The sequence below is a fragment of the Mirounga angustirostris genome, unplaced genomic scaffold (assembly GCF_029215605.1).
Source record: "Mirounga angustirostris isolate CCGP_5_RB_7025 unplaced genomic scaffold, mMirAng1.0.hap1 SCAF_5, whole genome shotgun sequence".
NCBI lineage: Eukaryota > Metazoa > Chordata > Mammalia > Carnivora > Phocidae > Mirounga > Mirounga angustirostris.
In genome coordinates, this window is record NW_026991713.1 from 7,170,287 (window position 1) to 7,196,206 (window position 25,920).

A 25,920-nucleotide genomic window follows, 5' to 3' on the forward strand; every position below is an offset into this window, starting at 1 on the left:
GGCTGTAAAGGGAAGGACATGAACATGGAAAGGGTTAGGAAGGCAGGGACCAGTGAGAGTCTGGGTCCCAGTAGAAGCCAACCAGAGCAACCAGAAGTAAGTCTGTAGGGGCTTAGACTCTCCCACCACTCCCATAGCCCAGTGTCATGATCTGAGATTTTTTTTCTAGCCTCACTATTCTTTGATTCTCTCCTTCCAGGGATGCTTTAGAAGTCTCTACAAGGTGACATATGAAACAAGCATCTGTGATTCCCTTAAGGGCAGGGACCAACCATATCTGAATTATCTTTGTATCCCCAATGCCTAGTGCCTAGTAAGTACCAAATAAATGTATGAGAAAAGAAAAAGTGAACAACTAAAATCAAGGCCTCTAAAAACCTGCTCCTCCTTATCCTTCTCCAACCCCAACTCCTGTGACATACCCTTCATGTTCCAAAACCTCACCAGATCACTCACTGTCCCTGAATTACAGTAAGCGCTTGCATGCTGCTGTGCTGTCCTGGCAGGATCCTTCCCCAACACTTCCACTTGTCAAATCCTTTGCAATATATGACATATATGACACCTTTCTGCCCTCCCTGCCACCCAAGCACTCTGCCTGACCTTTACTGCCACACTGTTAAGAGAGGTATTAGTGGTTTGTTGTGTCTGATTCTCTCCCTGGCCCGTGCAGCAGGCTCTAGGTCCAGTTCCTCCCTATAGCCCCGCTGCTCAAATACACAGCTCTCCTGTTTGATGGAACACTGGATCAGGGTTGTTTTCTCTCTTGTTCTGAGAGTTAGCTCAGTTTATTGGGAAGAACATTACACAGGGAGTCAAGATCTGGGTTTTAATCTCAACTTTTGTGACTTACGGAAAAACCTCCCTAAACCTATCTCTTCGTTTGTTTAAAAAGAAAAAAAAAATGCTGTAAATATCTCTATCTGCTTTTTTTGAGAGAGACTTCTGTCCAGAACCCTAATTCAACAGGTCAGCAACCTACTCTGTGTGAGAAACTAACCCTGAATGCTTCATCTAGCAAAGAAAATCCAGTTATCTTTGTTCTGTCCATTGCTACTCTCCCTGGCACCCATCTTGCCTTCCTCCTCTATGAACTGATGTTTTACTTTTAACCCATTCCTTCTTTCTTCCTCCTTCAAGGAAGAATTTGAGCCAAAGCATGAATGCAGCCCCTATCAAGCCAACACGTGTGACCTCCTAAGATAAGAGATCGCAGGGATGGAAGGTGAAGATTAAAGTCTGAGGGGGGAGCGTGTGCATATGTGTGTGAATATGGACAGAAGTATGTGCCTAAGGAAGTGAGGTATACAACATGAAGGTGTTATTTCTACAACAATCACTCTAATAAAGTCAGTCCAATAAAAAAAACACTCAATAAATCATGTTTGCTGATGATTAAGAACATCAAAGGAATCCCCACTCTCCCCTAATGGGTTATGTCATTGAAAACAGTGGTTTTAAACTAAATGTCTCCTGGGCGCCTGGGTGGCTCAGTTGGTTGAGCGACTGCCTTTGGCTCAGGTCATGATCCTGGAGTCCCTGGATCGAGTCCCGCATCGGGCTCCCTGCTTGGCAGGGAGCCTACTTCTGCCTCTGACCCTCCCCCCTCTCATGTGCTCTCTCTCTCTCTCATTCTCTCTGTCTCAAATAAATAAATCTTTAAAAAAAAAAAAACTAAATGTCTCCTATGCTGAAGTCAGTTTGGCACCTACCACTAGTAATCACTCACTAAATACAAGGTGTCAAATGGTACAAATGATGTGCTTTTTTAAATAAATAACAACTTACAGCAGTTACCTCTACAATAAAATAATGTCACTCTCATTATTTTCCAACATGCTTTCTTGAGTGGATGAAGAAAAGATGGAGCTAAAACTAGTGTATTAGAAACTGTAGACGACAGGCAGCTAGCTGGCTTCTCTGATATACCTGATAGGAATTATAGGAAATGTCTTAATTAAAAAAAAAAAAGCACTGGAATTTCTGACAATTCTGGGTTTGCCCAAGTGAGTGTTGCACATGTAACATTATCCTATGAGTCATGGCAAAAAAAATGCCCTGTCCCTCTACAATCAGCCATCTCCATTAACATGCCCCAAGGGTCTCCTCTGACATTAAACCCTTGTTAGTATAATCTGTTTGAGAGAAGACAGGGAGGTGAGAGGGAATGGTGACTGGGGTCAGCATTTCATAGTTCTATCCCCCGAGGAGTACAGACGGACAGATCTCTCAGTTAGCAAACCTCCATTAGACTTAGAAAAGAGTATGGATTCATAGAAACCAGGCACCTGCTAGCCAAAGGACCTCCCATTCACATGGAAACAGCAATAAATCCAGAGGCAGGCAGAAGCAACTGCAGTTGCCTCCTGACCTCAGTAAACCAACTCCCAGGGAGAGAGAACCCACCATCTCTGAATGTAGAAATGAGTAAGTGGTCTACCTACTAGCAAAATGAGCAGGATGCTGGGGCTGCTTCTGAGCATGTGGAACAGGGCTGTTAAGCTAGTAGGAAGAGGGGACTGCCCAGCAGAGGGGACATCATCCAGCTCCTCATAGCTGCTCTCTTCCCAGGAGAACCAAAGTTCCAGGACACGGTGCCCAAACCTACTCATCAGCTCTGGATACAACAGGAAGAACCTGAGCAGGAGGGGATGGTGGATGTAAACCAGGTGCAGGTCGGGGATGTCCTCTAAAAATTTTCTGATGGCACTGACCACAGCCTGGAGACAAAGAAAGAAAAGAAAGAGACTAAATAAATCTTGCAGAGGACCCCAAGACAGCCCAACAAACATAGCCAAGACACAACTGGGAAAAATGTACTTGGCATCTCAGTGCTCCAGGACATCTTCACTAGCTCATCCCAGTGCCCTCCGGTGAGAAGAAAACTCACTGTGCTTATCTTACAACAGTGGTTCTCAAATTAGAGTGATTTTGTTCCCCCAGAAGATTTTTTGAAATGTCTATAGACATTTGTTATTTTCTTGATTTCGGGAGTGCTACTGGCATCTAGTGGGAGAGAGCAGGGATGCCGCTAAATACCCTACAATGCACAGGACAGCCTCCCACAGAAAAGAATTATGTTGTGCAAAATGTTAATAGCGCCAGGGCTGAGAAACCCAGCTCTGTAATGACACTTCCTATGGTGTGTTGTAACGATCAGTGTAGGTGTCTACCTCCCACACTAGACTTGAGCTGCTTGAGGGAACAGACTGACGCAGATTCATCTGTGCACCTGGCATTGGACCTGGCACAGAGGGGGCAAAGGGCATGTGTACTGAATCATTTATTAACCCTCAAAAACCTAGCTCTTCCCATTGCACATATAGCAAAATTTAATCCTTAATATGCTATTCTAAGAGTTTTATGGTTCATAGTTTGGGCTGTTTCATTTAGGTCTTTGATCCATTTTGAATTAATTTTGTGTATACTATAAGGGTCCAACTTCATGCTTTTGCATGTGGACATCCAGTTGTTCTAGCACTATTTGTTAAAAAGACTATTTTTTCTCCCACTAAATTGTCTTGGCATCCTTATAAAAAATATGTGGGTTTATTTTTGGACTGTCAATTCTATGCCATTGATCTAGATGACTATCCTTATGTCAGAAACACAGTCTTGATTATTCTAGTTTTTTTATTTTTATTATTTTTATTTATTTATTTTTTAAAATATTTTATTTATTCATTTGAGACACAGAGATACAGAGAGAGAGAGAGAGAGCATGGGCAGTGGGAGAGGCAGAGGGAGAGGGAGAAGCAGACTCCCCGCTGAGCCAGGAGCCCGATGTGGGGCTCAATCCCAGGACCCTGGGATCATGACCTGAGCCGAAGGCAGACGCTTAACCATCTGAGCCACCCAGGCGCCCTATTCTAGTTTTTTTTTTAAAAGGACTATAAAACTGGGGCACCTGGGTGGCTCAGTCTTTAAGCGTCTGCCTTCGGCTCAGGTCATGATCCCAGGGTCCCGGGATTGAGCCCCGCATCAGGCTCCCTGCTCAGCGGGAGGCCTGCTTCTCCCTCTCCCATTCCCCCTGCTTGTGTTCCCTTTCTAGCTGTGTCTCTCTCTGTCAAATAAATAAATAAAATATTTAAAAAAAATAAATAAAAGGAATATAAAACTACTGATGACTATTTACCAGTATTTATAATAAAGTAAACAATATCCAATATACAGTTGGATAACATTCACCACAAAGTTATTGTTTTTCCTGGCTTCTGCGGAACCAGTAACCCAAATACTAAGAAGATTGAGCCTACATGTAAGGAATGAGTTGGGGTAAAGAAACAACATGCAGGTCAAGAATTTAGATTACAGAAGTCTGTTCACTCATTTATTTCAGAAGATCCTAAATTACCAACATCTCTAACCATCTGATTATGATTATGTTTCCATGAATGAAGTCTAGACATTCCATGAATCATGACCTTTTATCCAATACAGCACAGGGCTTCCAACTTCTTGAAAAGGAATGGTTCACTAGAAAGAAACTTTAAATGTCCATTTAACTAAGTTTTGCTTACCTAATTAAAACACACCAGGACTTGTCTAGTTTTCTCATTTGGGTGGGGAAGTTGTGATAAAATTTTCCTTTCAGAGGTTTTGCAAATAAACTTGCATTTCTTTAACTGTAGATATGGATATGGATTCTGATATGGCTGCTTTTACATTGTCCAGTTTAAATTGTTTCTATTATATTTAAATCACCCAATTAATTACAAAATTTGAAAGGTTAAGGTTTCAGGAAAAATTTCAATCTAACTTTAAGTGATTTCTTTCTTTTTTTTAAGATTTTATTAATTTATTTGACAGAAAGAGAGAGAGAGCGAGAACAGGAACCCAAGCAGGGGGAATGGGAGAGAGAGAAGGAGGCTTCCCGCCAAGTAGGGAGCCTGATGCGGGGCTCGATCCCAGGACCCTGGGATCATGACCCAAGCCGAAGGCAGACACCCAATGACTGAGCCACCCAGGCGCCTCAAGTGATTTATTTTTTAGGGTGCTGAAAATGATGGCATCTCAGAAACATGGGCCTATCCTTGGTTATGAAATGCTCTTTTTGTTTTGGTAAATGTGAAAGAATGAATGAAGGAAGGAATGAATGGAAGGAAGGAAGGGAAAGAAAGAAAGGAGGGAGGGAGGGAAGGAAACCATTTACGTATGTAATTTTATGTATATATACCAAAAAAACCCAAGTAAACAAAAAACCCAGAATGGTCCTTGGGCATATGGGAGTTAAACACAAATTCTGATTGAGTAACGACTATGAAGACTTCCCCCAACATTTAGAAAAGGTGTTCTTGAATGCAGGGGAATAATATACCATGGTCTCAAATATTCTTTTCTGATAAAGGAAGCAACTTCAGGAAGCTTTTATTTGTTCAAAGTAACCAGTGCTATTAGATGCAAAAGAACTCCAACTACTTCAAAACGAACCTATCAAACTGGTTTTTCATTAGAATGTTATTTCTTCATAGTGATAAATAAAAAAACCAAGGCCCATATGTACACACAGACATACATATATATACACACACATAAATGTATATATAAAAACATATATAACAAAGCAACACAAACAATTATTGAGCTTCACCTTCTGGACAAGAAAGTCAAGTTAGTCTCTCTTCACAAAAAGCAATTACAATCTGAGAACACTTCATATTTGCCTCTTTTGCCAGCACCAAGTCTGCCTCATCTGAATCTTTCCATTTCATGAGAACCATGAATTCTCCACTGCTGTCTGTAGCACTGATTATTCATTCACATCAAGACCTCTCGCAAAGCCTCTTGTTATCAGCAGCATCTCTTTCCTTCTCTGATTGGCTATTGTCAGATTCACTGTCAGATAAAGATTTTCTTTTTGTACCATCTTTTTCTTTACCAGCTTTCTGAGAATTAAGAAATGCTTCAATTAACTCTGGACAATCTAAATTTCCTTCAGGTTCCCAAGTACTGTCAGCATCTATAAATCCCTTCCACGTCAGGAAATACTCCACCTTCCCATTCATTACACATTGGTCCAGTACTTTTTCTGCCACAAACGTTTCAGGCTCTGCCTCTTCTACTTTTTCACGCTTTTCATTCTGTTTCTTTCTCATTTTTTTTTGTAAACTGGAGGCCATTTTTTTTTTTTTTAAGATTTTATTTATTTATTTGACAGAGACACAGCGAGAGAGGGAACACAAGCAGGCGGAGTGGGAGAGAGAGAAGCAGGCTTCCCGCCGAGCAGGGAGCCCGATGCGGGGCTCGATCCCAGGACCCTGAGCCAAAGGCAGAAGTCTAACGACTGAGCCACCCAGGCGCCCCTTGAGGCCATTTTTTTATTGCAGACTTGAAGAGCTATTATTCACCACCTCAGAGCTGCTCGGGGTCCTGGGTCTCCAGCATCTCCCTTGATTACTCTAGTTTTGTAGTAAGTTTGAAATCAAGAAGTGTGAGCCCTCCAACTTTATTCTTCTTTTTCAAGATTGTTTGGTTATTTTGGGCCCCCTGCATTTCCATATGAATTTTAGGACAGAAGGAAAGAAGGAAAGGACAACCGGGATTTTGATTGGGATTGTGTAGAATCTATAGATCAATTTGGGGAGTACTGCCATTTGAACACTATAAAGTCTTTTTCTCCCAGTTTTATTGAGATATAGTTGCCATATAACATTGTGTAAGTTTAATGTACACGATGTAATGATTTGATAAATGTATATATTGCAAAATGATCACAAGTTTGGCTAACATCCATCACCTCACAAGTTACAAAGTTACAAAGTCTTTTTCCTTGTGATTGGAACTTTTAAGCTCTACTTTCCCAGCAAATTCCAAATATGCAGAACAGATTCATCAGCTATAGTCAGTATATTGTACATTGTATCCCAGAACTTTTTTTTAATCTTCTAAGTGGCTATTAAGTCTTCTGATTCATGAACACAGGATGTCTTTCTATTTGTTTCTATTTAGGTCTTTAATTTCAATGACGTTTTATAATGTTCACTGATCAGAAGTACATTTCTTTTGTTAAATTTATTCCAATGTATTTTATTTCTTGATGCTATTATAAATGGAATTGTTTCCTTAATTTCATTTTTGAGCACGTTGTTAAAGACTTAAGTCTACCTTTCGAGCTTCTCTCCAGTCTGTCAAATGACTTAGCTAAGGCACATACACTAGACTTTCTTCCTTGAAGGGATAGACTGGGAAACTGCCCATTTCCGTATCTTAATTCTCTCCTCAATGAAGCCTCTCCTGATGCCATAATCAGATACAATCTCTTTCTCTCTGTGTTTTCATACCTCTTGACTAGTCCTCCAGCTCCAGGAGAGCACTGTTATTGCCTGCCTGTAGAGGATCTTTTTGTCTCTCCTGCCAAACTGGAGCTCCCTGAGATCAGGGAACATGTTTGATTCACCCCAACCCTGACAGGAGCCCAGACAGCACCGGACACATGTCAAGTGGTCAATCCACATTGGGGAGTTATTATTTAATGGGTACAGAGTTTCAGTTTTACAAGATAAAGGGAGTTCTGGACATGACTGGTGGCGGTAGTTGCCCAATACTAATGTACTTAATGCCACTGAACTGTTTACCAAAAATGGTTAAGATGATAAATCCTATTTGTGTATTTTACCACAATAAAAAATCCTGAATGAATAATACACAAACAGAATTGAGTTAAAAATCAAGCTGTGATTATATATTACCACTTATATATAATTTTTAAACATGCAAAACAATGTTATACATCATTTATGGACCCACACCCTAGAGAGAAAGCCTGGAGCTCCATGGGCTCCTTCTACGTTTCTGCAGCACCACCATTAGATATGGAGAGAGGCCCCCCAAATCCAACCTTACCACCATTATTGGTCTTGAAGCCATTAGGACTATTCCGATCACGTCCTTTTCTCCCATTTACATTAGTCACCTCAGGAAGCCCAGAAATTTCAGATCATCCCATACGGCTCAAAATGTGCTCTTTTCTGTCCCCATCTCCCACTCATTCTTAGTTCCCAAAACCCTTCCACAGTGTCCTCTAGAACTCACTCACAGTTCTGCAAACTCCTTGTCCTGTGCCTCTTCTTTGAATATTCCCTTCACCTTGTTGCTTTGCTCCTCTTCCAAAAACCTGTCTTGCCTACAATCTCTCAAGCTGAGGCTATTTTTGCTCCCACCTCCCTAGTTCCGAAACATGGCCTCTAAGTTCTCTTTCTCCCTTCTAATCTCCTCCACTTGCCTCAGCCGGTCGTGCCTGTGGTCATGCCCCTAGGCTTCATCATTACCAAGAACGGCATGCTCCTTAATAATCCCAATTCAAGCATCCCACTTTACCACCACCCCCCTACTTTCCAGCTCACTCCCTCTAGTATTTCAATACAACAGTTCTTTGGCCTCCGTCAGAACCAAAATCTTTGGAAACATCCTTTTATTCTCTCTTATTTTTACACCTCACACTAATCGATCCATCAAGATTCTATTGGCTCCATTTCAAAATATATCCAGAAGTTAATGCTCTTCACCACCTCCTCTACTATTTCTTGTCCACATTATTGCTATAACCTCCTAACTGGTTTCTGCACTTCCACCTTGTACCCTCTTGGTCTATTGTCCTAGAAGCCAGAGTCATCCTTTTTAATTCAGCCATGAATCAAACCATGGGACTATATGAGATCACCAAAGAAATAAATTTAAAGAGAAAAGAAAGGCATCAAAGACAGAGCTCTGGGGCACTAGAACACTTAGAGGTCAGGAAGATAAGAGAAAATCACCAAAAGACACTGAGACAGAACTGCCAGAGAGGTAGGAGGAAAATCAGGAGCACACAGCATTCTAGATGCCAAATAATGGCAATGTTTCAAAGAAAAGAGATGCTGTTGACTGGTCAAGTAAGATAATGACAAATATTGATTACTGGCTTTAGTCATGTATCTGTTACTGGTGACCTTAATAAGTGCATTTTCAGAGATGTGGTAACATTGAAAGCTTAACTGGGGTAGGTTCAAGAGCAAATGGGAGAGCAGGAAGTGTATACAAGCTTAAAGCATCTTGTCATAGTAGAAAACCCAAACTCTGCCAAAGACTACTAGGGTTGTGTCAAAAGGACTCAGGAGCTACCCTTCTAGGCTCCCACTGACCAACGATAGGACAACTGGAGCTTCAAAAGGATAATAACTACAGTGGATCGAAACATCAAATATTTTTAAATCCATGAATTCATAATGACACTAAAAAAAATCTCTTTGGTCCCCTTTGAGGAATGCTAGAAAACCAACTCATTTCTTGTAAAAACTGTAATTAGAAGGAAAGAATCAGGGGTGCCTGAGTGGTTCAGTCGGTTAAGCAAGTCATGATCCCGGGGTCCTGGGATCGAGCCCCGTGTTGGGCTCCTTGCTCAGCAGGTGCCCCCTTCTTCCTCTCTCCCCTGCTCATGCTCTATCTCTCACTATCTCTCTATCTCTCAAATAAATAAAATCTTTTAAAAAAAAAGGGAAAGAATCAAACATTCAACCTATGCTTCCTATATAATCTACCACTTAGAGTAACTGAGTAGTTGATAAAGGAAGTTTCCTTTTATGCAAGTATCCCAGTTAACAAACAAAGAGTGAATGCCAGAATTAGGGTGTTATTATTTTGCAATCCCTAATGAATTAATAGTAGGCAATGATCACCAATGGCTTCAAATATCATCAAAAAAGAGACAATGGGATACTGTATATCTAGGTCTATCTTACTTGAAAACTCATGCACTTCAACTACAACTTTCTGCTTCCATTCAAATTAAACCAGGTCTGCTTACAACATGTTTGCCCCAACAGTAATCAAAAAGACGGGGTGCCTGGCTGGCTCAGTTGGAGGAGCATGTGGCTCTTGATCTCGGGGTCATGTTTGAGCCCCATGTTGGGTGTAGAGATTGCTTAAATAAATTTTTTAAAATCCTTAAAAAAAAGGAGGCAAAGTTATTAGTCAGTGAAGAAAGAGTATCCTTAGGTTGAAGCTGAAGTGTCCACATCTAAGGAGTAGAAGCAATCTTCAATGAAAGAGGCGAGAGATTTAGTGATCAATCAGATATAGTCCTGACCCATAAGAATTTATAAAGAATCTGGAAAGAGAAAACTTGTATACACACAACCACTGTCAAAACGATCCAAGATCAGCCTAACAATATTCTGCGTCCCAGCAACCCACCTTGTTTGATAAACTGTTAACAGAAGGATATACCTCACATGTCTCTCCTTCTCAAACCAGAGGCTGTACTAAGAAAAGAGCCTTGGGAGTTGGTTAAGTCTAAATTGGAATCCTGGCTCCACCATCAATTAATTGTGTGACCTAGAGAAAGTTACTTTAACCCAAGTCTTGATTTTCTTACCTGTAAAAGGTAGAAATAATAATCTTTACCTCTCAGGACTACTGAGAGAATTCATTAAATCTGAATGTCAGCCCCCTCCCACTCCCCATTCCACCAAGACTCTCTCTCTCCCTCTCTTCCTCTCTATCTCTCTCTGCCACCTACCTTCTCTCTATAATATGTCATGGTCTCTCAAGGAGCCATGATGTAAAGGGGTGCAGCAGGAGGAGGAAGAGCCCCAGGCATTTTGGTCCATACCTCATCTAGTGTTCCGTTTTTGTCCTGGCAGATTGCAAGCAGATAGATGGAGGCTCTGAAGACCACCAGTGGAGGGCGCTCACCCTGCTCCTGCAGAGACAGGAGGAAACTTTGCACAGCCACGAACAATTCTGTCTCTGAGACAAACCTGTTGACCAAGGAGAGCCTGAGTGAAAAAGACAGAAATGGCTATCCTGCCTTGCCACATCCTGTCTTGCCACATTCTCCCTCTGCCTTCTGTCCTTCTGCCCCAGCATGTCCATGGCCTAATAACACCTTGCACAAAGAGCATGCTACATATACTTACAAAACACTGCCATACACGCATAGCACAAGGTTCTATGCTTTATACAAGGCCCTGTTAGGGGCCAGAGACTCCTCACTCACAATTAGGAGGTGAAGTGTCTGCCAACTAGACTAGCACTATTAAAGAGAAGGCTGCTACTTCTGGGGTTTAGGAGTCCCATTTTGGCCACCAGTCCACTCCTTTTTATCATTAAACATTGATGTGTTCAGTGGGCTACTTTCTGGGGAAGGGATTCGTCTGTGCTTGTACATGTAACGGCAATAGGAGTGAGAAGGAGACTGACTTTTTTTTGGTAAAATACAAAAGGCATATACCCTATTATACCTTGTGAATTTTCTACCATGTGTATCTCTCACCCATCAGATTAAGTTCCTAAAAAAATTAAACATTTTAAAATGGGTAATACTAAATACAACATAATGTCCTGGAACAGAAAAGGGACAGTAGAGGAAAAACTAGTGAAATTCAACAAGAATGTCAAAACCATGCAATGGGGGAAAAGGATAAGCTTTTCCACAAATGGTCCTGGCAAAACTGGATATACAAAAGAATGACTTTGTACCCTCACCTAACATGATATAAAAGAATATTCCCCAAATGAGTCCAGACCTAAAACTGTAAAACTCTTAGAAGAAAACATAAAGCAAAAGCTTCACAACATCAGATTTGGCAATGCTTTTTTTCGATATGACAAGAAAGGCACAGATAATAACCCCCAAAACAGACAAATCGATTGATGAAGGTTTTTAACTTTTGTGCATCAAAAGACACCGTCAACAGAGTAAAAAGACAACTCACAGAATGGGAGAAAATATTTGCAAATCATGTATCTAATAAGGGATTAATATCCAGAGTAAATAGAAAACTCCTAAAACTCAATAACAACAAAACATGCTGATTCAAAAATGGGCAAAGGACTTGAATAGACATCTCTCCACAGAAGACATACAAATGTCCAATAAGCACAGGGAAAGATACTAACCATCATTAATCACTAGGGAAATGCAAATCAAAACTATGAGATAATAACCTCACATCCATTAGGATGGCCACCGTCAAAAAGCAGAAGATAACAAGTGTTGGCGAGAATGTGGAGAAATCGGAACCCTTGTGCATCATTGGCGGGAATGTAAAATAGTACAGAGCTGTGAAAAAGAGCATGGCATTTCCTCAAAAAAATTAAAAACAGAACTATCGGATGATCCAACAATCTGGGTATATACCCAGAAGAATTGAAAACAGGGTATCAAAGAGCTCTTTGTACACCCATGTTCACAGCATCATTATTCACAACAGCCAAAAGGTGGAAGCAATCGAAGTGTCCATCGATGGACAAATCTATAAGCAAAATGTGGTATATACATACAATGGAGCACTATTCAGCATAAAAAAGGAAGGAAATTCTGACATGCTACAGGATGGATGAATCTCGAGGACACTGTGTTAGGTGAAATAAGCTAGTCACAAAAAGATATATACTGCATAATTCTACTTATAGGAAGTACTTAGAGTAGTCAAAATCATTGGGACAGAAAGTAGAATAGTGGTTGCCAGGGGCTGGGAAGGGGAAATGGAGAGTTATTCAACAGGTACAGAATTTTACTTCTGCAAGATGAAAAGAGTTCTGGAGATGAATGGTGGTGATGGTAGCACAACCATATTAATGTAATTTTAATTGTTTTTTTGTTTTTATTATTTTTTTTTACTATTGAGTTGTGTGAGTTCTTTATGTATTTAGATGTTAACTTTTTATCAGATATATGATTTGCAAAGATTTTTCTCCCATTCAATAAGTTGCTTTTTCATTAAGAGCCTACTGAGTGCCAGGAGCCAAGAAGAGGTTGCCCCTGGGTTCAGCACAAAAAGACAAACTCAACTCCTAGGAGAAAGAACCTGAATCGCCAAATAACAAAACCACCTTGCACAAAGAGCATGCTACATATACTTACAAAATCTAAGTACATATTAATGTACTTAGTACCCCTGAACAGTACACTAAAAATGGCTAAGATGTCAATTTTGTTTGTGTATTTTACCACAATAAAAAAAAAAGGAAAAAATACCAATGTACCAAGGTTGGTATCTTAGTTTGATAAATGTACCATAGTTATGTTAACATTAGGAGAAAATTAGTGAAGAATTCTCTGTATTCTTTGCAACTTTCCTATAAATCTATAACTACCCCAAAGTAAAATGTTTATTTAAGAAATAAAAATAAAATGGATGATAGGTATAATTTATACATTATACAGCTACTAAAAGTATGAGGTAGACCTATTAATACATGTACTAACATGAAAAGATCTCCAAGATATATTGTTAGGTTAAAGGGCAAATTGAAGACCTTATATAATACCCCATTCTGTATACTGGAAAAAAAGAAGCATATGTGTGTTGTTGATGCATAGACAAGTTCACACAAGGCACCTAACAGTAGTTAATGCTGGCAGATGTATGGAAATGTATTTTATTTTAACTTTATACCCAACTATTTTACTTGCATATTTACATTATTTTTAAACAAAACATTCAAAGAATCACATGGGCAGTAATCAAAACAGTATGGTATTGGCATAAAAACAGACACACAGACCAATGGAACAGAACAGAGAGCCCAGAAATAACCCCATGCATATACAGTCAATTAATTTACAACAAAGGAGCCAAGAATATACAATGGGGAAAGCATAGTCTCTTCAATATATGCTGTTGGGAAAATTGCACAGCCACATGGAAAAAAAAAATAAAAGTGGACCACTATCTTATACCATACACAAAAATTTACTCAACATGGATTAAGGACATGAATTAAGACCTGAAACCATAAAACTTCTAGAAGAAAACATAGGCAGTAAGCTACTTGACGTTGGTCTTGGGGATGATTATTTTAGATCTTATACTGAAAGCAAAAAAAAAAAACCCCAAAAAACAGGGGACTATTTCAAACTAAAAAGCTGCTTTTTTTTTTTAATGCTTTATTTATTTATTTGAGAAGGGAAAGAGAGCAAGTAGGGGGAAGGACCAGAGGGAGAGGGACAAGCACGCTCTGCGCCGAGCACAGAGCCCCACATGAGGCTGGATCCCAGTACCCTGAGATCATGACCCAACCTAAAATCAAGAGTCGGAGGCTTAACTGACTGAGCCGCCCAGGCGCCCCTCAAACTAAAAAACTCCTGCAAAGCAAAGGAAACCATCAACAAAATGAAAAAGCAATTTATTGAATGGGAGAAAAATCTTTGCAAATCATATATCTGATAAAAAGTTAATATCTAAATACATAAAGAACTCACACAACTCAATAGTAAAAAAAAAATAATTAAACAATTAAAATAGGGCGCCTGGGTGGCTCAGTTGGTTAAGCAGCTGCCTTCGGCTCAGGTCATGATCTCCGGGTCCTGGGATCAAGTCCCGTGTCAGGCTCCCTGCTCAGTGAGAAGCCTGCTTCTCCCTCTGCCTGCCCCTCCCCCTGCTTGTGTTCGTGTTCAATATCTCTCTGTCAAATAAATAAAATCTTAAAAAAAAATTAAAAATAAGTCCAATTTAAAAATGGGCAGAGGATCTGAATAGACATTTTTCCAAAGAAAACGTGCAGATGGCCAACAGGTACATGAAAAGATGCTCAACATCACTAATCAGCAAGGAAATGTAAATCAAAACCACAATAAGGTATCACCTTACACCTGTTAAATGCAATTATCAAAAAGACAAGAAAAAACAAGTGTTGGCAAGGATATGGAGAAAAGGGAACACATGAGCACTGTTGGTGGGAATGTAAATTGGTGCACCCACTATGGAAAAGAGAATGGAGTTTCCTCAAAAAATTAAAAACAGAACTACCATATGATCCAGCAATTCTACTTCTGGGTATTTATCCAAACTCAAAAAGATATGTACACCCCCATGTTCACTGCAGCACCATTTACTACGGCCAATACATGGAAAAAACTTACATGTCCATTGGTGGAGGAACAGATAAAGAAAATGTGATACGTACATACACACAATGGGAACACTATTCAGCCATAAAAAAGGGGAATCCTGCCATTTGTAACAAAATGGATTGACCTTAGGGCATGAGGCTAAGTGAAATAAGTCAGAGAGAGAAAGAAAAATACTTTATGATCTTACTTATATGTGGAATCTTAAAAAAACAAAAAACTGAACTCAAAGATAGAAATAACATATGATGCTGGAACATCTAAACAAGCCACATGCAAATGAATGAAGTACTGATATGTGCTACAAATATTATGCTAACTGGATGAGTCTCAAAAAAACATTCTGCTAAGTCATTTATTGTATGATCCATCTATAGGAAATATTCAGAATAGATAAATCCATAAGGACAGAACACAGATTGTTGGTGCCAGGAGAAGGAACAGGGGGTGAAAGCTTAATGGGTATGAGATTTTATTCTGGGGTGATGGAAATGTTTTGGAACTAGAGAGAGGTGGTGGTTGCATAATTGTGAATATACTAAATGTCACTGAACTGTTAACTTTAAAATGATTAATTTTATGTTATGTGAATTTTACCTCAATAAAATTATTTTTTAAGCTTAAGGAATAATAGTCCTTTGATTTTGAAATTTTAATAAATTGTACAGTAATTTGTTGTTTTGTTTTTTTTTTAAGAGACTGGGGAGGGACAGAGGGAGAGGGAGAGAGAATCTTAAGCAGGCTCCATGCCCAGCACAGAGCCCAGTGCAGAGCTCAATCTCAGGACCCTGAGATCATGACCTGAGCTGCAACCAAGAGTTGGATGCTTAACGGACTGTGCCACCCTGGTGCCCCTTAAATTGTATAGTAATTTTTTAAGAAAGATTTTATTTATTTATTTGAGAGAGAGAGCGCGAGAAAGAGCTAGTGCAAGTGGCAGGGAGGGGCAAGGAGAGGGGAGGGGTAGAAGAAGAGAGGAGGAGTAAAGGGAGAGGGGAGGGGCAGAGAGAGGGGAGGGGCAGAGAGAGAGCCGAGAAGCAGGTTCCCCACTGAGAGGGGAGTCTGCCCCAGGGCTCAGGGCTCAATCCCAAGACCGGGATCATGACCTAAGCCGAAGGCAGACACTTAACCAACTGAGCCACCCAAGTGCTCCTGTATAGTAATTCTTAAAACCAAAGTAAACCATTAAAAATTTTTTTCTATGCACAAACAATACTTTTTAAAGATACTGAAAAATTCTCATTAGCACTCTAGGCCTCTGCTCTCAACACTGTGACTACCCCCCTGCCTTAACCCTCCTCCAATATGTGAACCCCTCAGGAATACAACCCATTTCTCACTTATCTCTGTGTCCCCAGTGCCCAGCACCAGGCTTGGAGCAGATGCCTCTGTGAATATTTATTGAACTAAACTGGGCTACAGATGTGGGTCCCAGGATGCACTGCCAGCCACTGGCATTGAACACTGACCTATCTTCGTGGATGTAGGCCAGGTAGAAGAGGAGCAGGATGCAGTACTGTCTCTGGCGAGCAGTTCCCTCCACATACTGGCGATCTGACAGGAAGGCAAGGCTTTCGGGGCTCCTGCTGCTTATCTGGGGCAGCCCATGCTGCAGGAATGCAGATACTGCAGAGAGTTCTGGGGAGGAAACAAGCAGGAGAAAGCCACATAGAGAACACAGGAAAGCAGCTAATCAGCACATGAGTACCTACTATATGAAGAGTACTGCACAGAGTAGCAGGGTACGTGTGAGATAAAAGGAAATCAGTTTCCTATTGCCTTATAAAGCTTTCAGCCTGCCAGGAGAGACTAAAGGTAACATGTGGAAGAACATGGATACAATCCTTCATTCATTCATGGGCAAACATTCACTGAGTGGCTACTCTAGGCCAGGCTGTGACACACAGGCCCTATCTCCGGGAGCTGGTGGCTGAGAAAAGACAGATGAGACAGAAAGTTACAGGACACGCAATCAAGTGCCCCGTTCAAGTGTGGACAAGGGTGTGACTCATACCACCTGGGGTGGGGAGGACAAGCTCAAAAAGAAGGGAATTGTGGAAGGTAAGCAGAAAACAGGCAGAAAAGCGAGGGGAGAGAATCCTAGGCACAGGAAGCAAGGTGTTCAGAGGCCCAGAGGTATAAGAGGACATGTTTAGGGTGCAGCAAGGAATTCTGTCTGACCAAACCAGCAATGAATAGATGTGGAGTGTCAGGAGTTGCAAACCTATGTGACATAATTTGTAGTTTGAATGCTGAGTAAAGAATTTGGATTTTATCCTGAGAACAGATTTCCTATGAAACCTCTGTTTCAGAAGAGAAAGGGTGTTTTAATACCAAAAGAGTATAAAAGGAAAAGACTTCAGAGCTTAAACTTTGAATAAAGTCAACTTTATAGAAAATTCACTCTATTACCCTTCTTTTCCACATTTCACCATAGATCAGAGGAACCTTCATCACTGTCTGACAATGCCCCACAGACTGATGTTTGGCGACCACAGCTGAAGGCTAGGGTGTTAGGAGGGTAAGACTTGGTTTTCAGATCTTTCCAGCATGGATGGAGACTGGTTTGAGGATGAGAAACTGAAAGTAGGGGGCCAAGTTAGAGGTCAAGTGAAAAGTCTGTCCTGCCAGGGCAGTGGACTTAGGGCCAAGTGGAGGGTGAGGATGGAGAATGCACACGCAATTTGATAGCGGAGCCAGGCCAGGTCTCCTAATTCTAAGTTTAGTGATTTTTCCATCAAAGCACACTATGATTATTATCGTAAAAATGAAATTAATATCCTTGAGTTTCACACATCCACCCGCCCTTTCTCCTGATATATAAAAGAAGCAGTCTGCATGTAAACAAGGTCTGCTGTTCTTCCTGGCGCTCTGAGATTTGACAAGACCTCAGTGTCTGAGGAGGCAGATATGGGGGCTCCTCCCATTCCCAAAACAGAGAGTGCTGTCAGCAGCAGCGGGGCTAGCAGAGTGAGCCCAGGAGATGCTGTGCAGCAGCACCAACCACGGCAAAAGTAGTTGTGCTAGTCTCTCCGCAGGCCAGACCACGGACCAGACCACAGACCACTTATACCTCTCATACTACAAATTATGTCACATAGGTTTGCAACTCCTGACACTCCACATCTATTCATTGCTGGTTTGGTCAGACAGAATTCCTTGCTGCACCCTAAACATGTCCTCTTATACCTCTGGGCCTCTGAACACCTTGCTTCCTGTGCCTAGGATTCTCTCCCCTCGCTTTTCTGCCTGTTTTCTGCTTACCTTCCACAATTCCCTTCTTTTTGAGCTTGTCCTCCCCACCCCAGGTGGTATGAGTCACACCCTTGTCCACACTTGAACGGGGCACTTGATTGCGTGTCCTGTAACTTTCTGTCTCATCTGTCTTTTCTCAGCCACCAGCTCCCGGAGATAGGGCCTGTGTGTCACAGCCTGGCCTAGAGTAGCCACTCAGTGAATGTTTGCCCATGAATGAATGAAGGATTGTATCCATGCAGAGAGCAGGACACCATGCAGAGAGGAGTGGCTGCTATAGTGAGAGAACTAGGAGCCGAGCCACGTTGGAAGGAATGAAAATGTTCACCTGGGCTTCTGCCTCTCTCGGCACAGTGTTGGAGAAAAAAGAAAAGAAGCAGTGAGGATGGGGCGCCTGGGTGGCTCAGTTGGTTAAGCGACTGCCTTCGGCTCAGGTCATGATCCCGGAGTCCCGGGATCGAGTCCCACGTCAGGCTCCCTGCTTGGCAGGGAGTCTGCTTCTCCCTCTGACCCTCCTCCCTCTCATGCTCTCTGTCTCTCATTCTCTCTCTCTCACAAATAAATAAAAATCCTAAAAAAAAAAAAAAAGCAGTGAGGTTTAGGAAATGGGGGGGCATGGCATGTCTTCATAAATGTAAAAAGAGGAAACATGGCTAGCACTACAAAGAAGGTATCATATTTGCTGAACGAATGAATAAAACAATGATTAAAGTGTTTTATGTTATACCAAAAGAGGTCTAGGATAGAGGAACTCCAGGGGGCAGAGAACATGTCATAATTACCACCGTATCCACAGCAGCACTGAGGCCTCCCTGGCATGTAGCAGGAGCTCAATGACTATTCAACAGAGGGAAAAACTTCAGCTCTCAGCCCTCCATCTGCTGTTCCCCCTGCCTAGACTCTGTATGTGCTTCCTTTATCTTACTCAGACCTCTGCTAACACGCCACCTCCTCACAGAGGCCTTCCCTGACCACCTATCCAACATGCATCTTCTCCCTCCATCATCCTCTATCCCTTTGCCCAGTTTTATTGTTTTCATAGCACCTATTCATTTCTGACATTGTATCTATGTGTTTCTTGTCTCCCGCTCTCATTCCATGAGTTCAGGACTTTGGAACTCTATCACCAGCACCTGGAAAGAGTCTGGCACACAGTAGATAATTGCTCAAGAAATATTTCTTGAAGAAACAAAGAAATGGAACAGGCCATTCCAAGTATTTTGAGCAGAAGTCTCTGGAAGTAACAAGCAGAGAGTGAAAGGTCTGGCGTAAGGGATGTTACAGAGGAGATGGCCAGGATGAGGAACTGGGCTTGATAAGCTTTGGAGTCTTTCTCAACCCTTAGAGTCTAAGGGTCCAGGAACCTTGGATTCTATTGTTTTCTGATTCTATTATCTCATCTCCCTAGGTGTTAACCTCTAGTCCCACTATTCCATGATTCCATGGTTCCTCTGGGCAGCTTCTAGCAAAGAGGTCATAATTATTGTGATATTAACTCACTACCCAGCCAATCAACAAAGGCATCCAGACTGTAAAAAGATCACCATGGACCTGATGAGTGGTCAAGCTGCAGCATCTTACCTTCCTGGGAAGGTGGTCCTGTCTTCTCTGGAGCTGAGAGGAGGTTGAGGCTCATGTAGAAGAGGAAACTGGAACATACCTGATTTAGGGCTGAGTGACTTAGAGGGTGGAAAGGAAGAGAGAACAAGAGAGAGGACATTGCGACTTTGGCTGGGACAGCATTATCCCTGCTGGGGCACCACTGCCTTGTGCCAGAGCCCAGTGAAATTCTAACCATGGCCCTGGAAGAAGAGTTCTGGAGGTAGCTGTGAATAATTAATATGGAACCTGTTGCCATAGCTGTAACTTAGCACATAAGCATTCACTAAAACTGAAAAAATAAATCAAGGAGGGCTACTGAACTCCAACTTAACAAAACATACAAACAAATACAAGTGCTCCTAGGCCAGGAAAGGGCTTGGAAGTACTAGAAAAAAAAGGGAAGCTATTGAACCCAAGACAGGTAGTCAAGGAGAACTACAAACATCCAAAATTGTGACTTTGAATCCAGATGGATCCCTGTATTTGTATCCCCTCCTGAAGATTGGGTGTTCTATTCAACGATATGCAAGGAGACCTAGATACTGCATTGCGGTCACCTTGCAGGCTGTAGGCAGTAACAAACGGGATCTGTCAAGTAAATGCAGAGACAGGGGTGCCTGGGTGGCTCAGTTGGTTAAGCGACTGCCTTCAGCTCAGGTCATGATCCTGGAGTCCCAGGCTCGTGTTCCGCATCAGGCTCCCTGCTCGGCAGGGAGTCTGCTTCTCCCTCTGACCCTCCTCCCTCTCATGCTCTCTCTCATTCTCTCTCTCTCTCAAATAAATAAATAAAATCTTTAAAAAAAAAAATGCAGAGACAGGTAGCAAATCATAAATGGGAAGGAAGACAAGACTACTCTAGAAACATAACAAGACAGAGACTGAAGGATCTACTTTGAACAAGAGAGTTTCTCCCCGGGGCGCCTGGGTGGCTCAGTCGTTAAGCGTCTGCCTTCGGCTCAGGTCATGATCCCAGGGTCCTGGGATCGAGCCCCGCATCGGGCTCCCTGCTCCGCGGGAGGCCTGCTTCTCCCTCTCCCACTCCCCCTGCTTGTGTTCCCTCTCTCGCTGTGTCTCTCTCTGTCAAATAAATAAATAAAATCTTAAAAAAAAGAGAGAGAGTTTCTCCTCTGGAAATGCTGGGCTGGCAGCAACTAGAACATGACTCTCTGTGGACACTTCTTTCATTACCCTCTAGGGCTTCTATTTCCCCATTTGTAAAATGAGGCTTTAGACAAATGATCACCAAGAGCCTTTCCAGTTTTGATGTAACAGGTGCCCATCCAAGTATCACATGGAATAAATGTCTCAGCAGAACCAGATTAAATAAAAGCTACAGAAGCATGTCCAGTTCATACCACCAGCTGCTGAGCAATCCCGACACTGTGTCAATCCCCTCATGGTCCTCTGACTAAACCATACCAGTCAGAAATTTCCACTTGTCCAGTCAAGGACACTGACCCCTTGGCCACTGATTTTGCCTGAGACCATACATACCTCAGGTTGCTGCAGAACCTGGCCTTCAGTTCCAGGGTTAGTCGTATGAAAGATGATGAAGCTTGGGAGAAGTGGGAAGAAAGCAGAGAGCAGTTTAAACCAGACTTATTACATACTAATCCTGGCACATACTGATTGCCTCCTCCCCTGCCTTCCCAAATCAAATCCTCTTCTAGTGAGACTCCTCTCAATAAAAATCACCACCATCCACCTAGATGGCAGCCACAACCCAAGGCATTACCCTGAGCTCTTCCCTCTTCTTCCTGCCCCACATCCACTGTTGCATACCCCCTAACACTGCCTTAGTTCCTATCACCAACCTGAGCTAATGCAAGAGTTTGAACTATTTTCTCCAGCCTTGCGTCCCTCTAACTCATGGTTCACACCAAACCAAAAAGGATATTTCTAAAACAGAAATCTGAGCCTATCACTCCTCTTCTTTAAGACTCAAAGCTCCTAGGATAAAGTCCAAATTCCTCACATGACCAACAAAGCCCTGCATGACTGAGCCCTGGGGCTACTCCTCTGTGGTAGACCTTCCACTATAAGCTATGTGAGAGGAATAAAAGGCAAGGCTTTAAATGATAAGAGGCAAGCATTGCAAAGAGATTCAGAAAGCAGAAGCAGGCTCCAGAGCCAGATTCCCTGAGTTTGAATCCTGGGTACACCTCTTCCAGTGCAATCTTGGACAAGTTATTCAACCTCTCTGAGTTTCAGTATGCTCCTCCATAGAATGAAGATAATCATAGTACATACTTCCTAGAGATTTTCTGAGAACTAAATGAATTAATACATATAAAGCACTTAAAACAGTATCTGACAGGGGTTCCTGAGTGGCTCAGTCAGTTGAGCATCTGACTCTTGATTTCAGCTCAGGTCATGATCTCAGGGTCCTGGAATCAAGACCTGCAGGCTCCCTGCTCAGTGAGAAGTCTGCTTGTCTCCCTCTCCCTCTACCCTTCCTCCTGTTTGTGCGTACTCTAAAATAAATAAATAAATCTTTTTAAAAAAAACAGTATCTAGGGGCACCTGGGTGGCTCAGTTGGTGAAGTGTCTGTCTTTGGCTCAGGTCATGATCCCAGGGTCCTAGGATCGAGCCCTGCACCAGGCTCCCTGATCAGCGGGGAGTCAGCTTCTCCCTCTGCCTCTCCTCCTAGCTTGTGCTCTCACTCTCTCTCACAAACAAACAGTATCTGACAATAGTAAGAGTGTAATAAATGTTAGTTGCCATTAGTTATTAATTATTACTACCTTTCTCTCTCCTCCCTTTCTGTTTTTGGCTGTTTCCCCTTCCCATTCTCACCATCACTAATACTTTCTTTTTTCTTTTTTTTTTTTTTTTTAAGATTTTTTTTATTTATTTATTTGACAGAGAGAGAGACAGCGAGAGCAGGAACACAAGCAGGGGGAGTGGGAGAGGGAGAAGCAGGCCTCCCACCGAACAGGGAGCCCGATGTGGGACTTGATCCCAGGACCCTGGGATCATGACCTGAGCCGAAGGCAGACGCTTAACGACTGAGCCACCCAGGCGCCCCACTAATACTTTCTAAGGAAAATAAAAGAGACTCTAACTCTGACTCCTGGGCTAATTCTGCAGATTGAAGTATTTACAGGGTGACAACTGGAGAAGTGAGAAAGGAAGGTTTACCCCTGAGAGGAAAAAATGACTAGTGAGAAAAGAAAATAAATAGATGCAAGAAGGCCTGGAAAAGGCTGAGGGAGTCGAGAGCCACTGGGGTTCAATTTTAAGAAGGCAGTTCAGTGTACAGCTAAACAGCAGCTTTCACACGGAGTGCCATTGCCCCCCCCACCCCGGAAGGCATCTGGAAGTATGTGGGACGTTTTTCAGGTGTCACAATGACTGGGGGTACTTCTGACATTCAGCACTCAGGAGTCAGAGATGCTAAACATCCTGTGAGGTCTGAGGGAATATCAAGTATGGAGAGCAACGTGGAAAGACATGTGTTGTGGGCTCTGAACTGGAACTCCTTGACATTCTTAGGGAAGTATCAATAAATTTGAGAACTTACTTTAAGTACCTTTGGTTGTTAGATGGTATTCCCTTCTACTCAACCCTGGGCAGAATATGGATATTGACTCTGAGTGATTACATAAACCTCCTGCCCACAGGTTATGCTCTCTTTGAATACCCTGAGCACCTGCCTCCCTCCCACTTCCACACTTGCCTGCTGCTTACCGAGCTTCTTGGAGAACTTCTCCTTCATGTGGGGAACAATGACAAAGAGGTTGTGTAGAATCGAGAGGAAAACTTCCATCAAGTTTGGGTGGGTGGCCTGCTCTGAGTGCCTCTGCAAAGAACCAGAAGGGAGAACACAGCCCACCGGGACTGAGCCTCCAAAGAAGAAAGCATCAGCAAAATTGGCATCAAATCTACAACAACAGACTAACCCCTTTTACTTGAAGGGCACAAGAAAAGCTAGAGAACCTGAAGTCACAAGCCTGCATCCAAGGCTTATATCTGCCACTTAATAAGTTGTATAAGACACACTACCTCTCTGGATCTCTGTACCAAAAAGAATAAAACAGTAATAACAACAAGACCGAGCTCCCAGAAACAAATGAAATCTGATGCGTAAAAAGTACTTTCTAAACTATAATGCAGAGTGACACTCAAGTTTTGTTTTTTTTTTTAAGTAGGCTCCACACCCAACATAGGGCTTGAACTCATGACCCTAAAATCAAGAGTCACATGCTCTACCAGCCAGACATCCCTCCCTGATACTCAAGTTTCTGTGACTATAGCCATCAGTAATAATCATATAGTTTACAAACTATTTTCACATTTATTTTTCATGTGACCTCTGAACACCCCAGTCATGAGGCGGCCTGCTGTACCAGACAGAGCTCTGGATTAAGAGTAGACAAACCTGGGTTCCAGATCAAGCTCTGCACAAAGTCACTGTGTGCCCTTCCATTACCCCCTCCCCTCTCAGTGTCTCAGTTCCCTACCTGTAAAAGCTGGGGTCTCAGAGACATAGTTCTTATAGATACCTTTCCTTTGGTTTTTAAACAAAAAAAAATGTTTTTATTTAGAAAGATAATACATGCTCATTAAAGAAAATGTATAAAATACAGAAAAGTAGGAAGCAAGAATAATATAATTCTATCACCCAGTTCTAGATCTGACTCTAACAATTTGTAAGTCTAGGAAGAGGGCAGAGCAGATGAGGAAACCAACGTGAACTGCCCAAGTGTTACTGCTAGTGAGTGCCAATCAGAGCATGCATGCAGCCCATGGCTCCTGACTGTTACCCACCTGAAGACCCTGGCATGCTGGCTCAAAGGCTTCTTCCGAGAGGTCTATGCCTCCAGAACCAGAGGATGCCTGGTTCTATGCCTGCTGCCACCTACTATTCCCAGTAGGTGTTTGGAGGTGCCCTGACTAAAAGGCACTCAAGATGTCCAAACCTCGAAGAGGACAGGGCTCACCCAAAATCAGCCAAGCAATCAGCCATTCTGGACCCAGCTCTTCCTACCACCTCCATCTCAAGTCAACTCAAAATGAAGCTCTTTCGGACCAGGTGTCTCTTCAGAGTGGCCAAATCTCATTTTACAAAATACATGTGTGTTCCTTAGTGAAGCCCTGAATCACAGACATTCCCACTGTTCTTTACTAATCATAAAGACACATGGGTTGGGGCGCCTGGGTGGCTCAGTTGGTTAAGCGACTGCCTTTGGCTCAGGTCATGATCCTGGAGTCCCGGGATTGAGTCCCACATCTGGCTCGCTGCTCGGCAGGGAGTCTGCTTCTCCCTCTGACCCTCCCCCCTCTCATGTGCTTGCTCTCTCTCATTCTGTCTGTCTCAAATAAATAAATAAAATCTTTAAAAAAAAAAAAAAAGAACATGACAACCTCATCTTTAAATTGGGATAATTATAGCACCCATCTCACACAGTCACTGGGATGATAAATTAGGTAATGACTACGAAGCATTTATCACTCCATAAACACTATCTACTTATTGTTTTATTATTACTGCTTTCTCCTTTTTCTTGAGAGGCATCTGTTAGTGTATAATGAAACACTACACTTTAGAGTTTTGGGTTTTGTTTGTTTTTTTTTAAGATTTAAAAAAATTTTTAAGTAATTTCTACATCCAACATGGGGCTCGAACCCACAACCCCAAGGCCAAGAGTCGCACACTCCACCGACTGAGCCAGCCAGGCGCCCCCACACTTTGTTTTTAAAACCAAAGGAAAAGTGTCTGAAGAACAATACCACTGAGACCCTCAGAAGGTCCAGTTGAGTACTCGCTGCCTTGTGTCTCTCGGCCTGGCTCAGTCTCACATTCTTCTGCCCAAACTTCATGCTATCTGTAGCTCAGGGGAACCTACCATCACCAGGGGAATACAAAGGGAGTCACAGGCACTGAGAAGAAATTCTGAGAAGGCCTCCAAAGTGTCTTCCTTCTCGGCACTGGGAGCTGTAAATGGGTTCTCCTGGGCTGAAGGCTCGCTCTGGAATTCCACAGCCAACCTAAGAAATCAATGTGTAAGTATATCCACTACTACCTATACATCATATAGGTTAGAAGCATCCTCCCAGAGGGACGCCTGTGCTCAGGGTTCAGGGAAAGTATCCCCATCAGCAGATCTGGAGAAAATTCAAGAGACCTCAATGATGGAGGACCTGGTCCTTGGCTACTCCTTCAGCTGTGTGCTCCCCACCCCTTCTCCCATAATAATGACTGTTCTACCCTACTACATGTACTTCC

General features: G+C 42.3%; 1 protein-coding gene and 1 pseudogene across 1 annotated transcript in view; both read right to left on the reverse strand.

The window, feature by feature from the left end:
- MEI1 (meiotic double-stranded break formation protein 1) overlaps positions 1 to 25,920 on the reverse strand; it is a 75,178-nt gene that overhangs the window by 24,512 nt on the left and 24,746 nt on the right. The window contains exons 14-20 of the mRNA XM_045866804.2: positions 25,541 to 25,682; positions 23,382 to 23,493; positions 21,185 to 21,245; positions 19,670 to 19,767; positions 16,303 to 16,471; positions 10,589 to 10,736; positions 2,445 to 2,720 (exon numbers count right to left, since the gene is read on the reverse strand). Coding sequence (XP_045722760.1) covers positions 2,445 to 2,720; positions 10,589 to 10,736; positions 16,303 to 16,471; positions 19,670 to 19,767; positions 21,185 to 21,245; positions 23,382 to 23,493; positions 25,541 to 25,682 — 1,006 coding nt within the window. The remainder of the gene's footprint in view (positions 1 to 2,444; positions 2,721 to 10,588; positions 10,737 to 16,302; positions 16,472 to 19,669; positions 19,768 to 21,184; positions 21,246 to 23,381; positions 23,494 to 25,540; positions 25,683 to 25,920) is intronic.
- LOC123837695 (chromobox protein homolog 3-like) lies at positions 5,577 to 6,119 on the reverse strand (annotated as a pseudogene).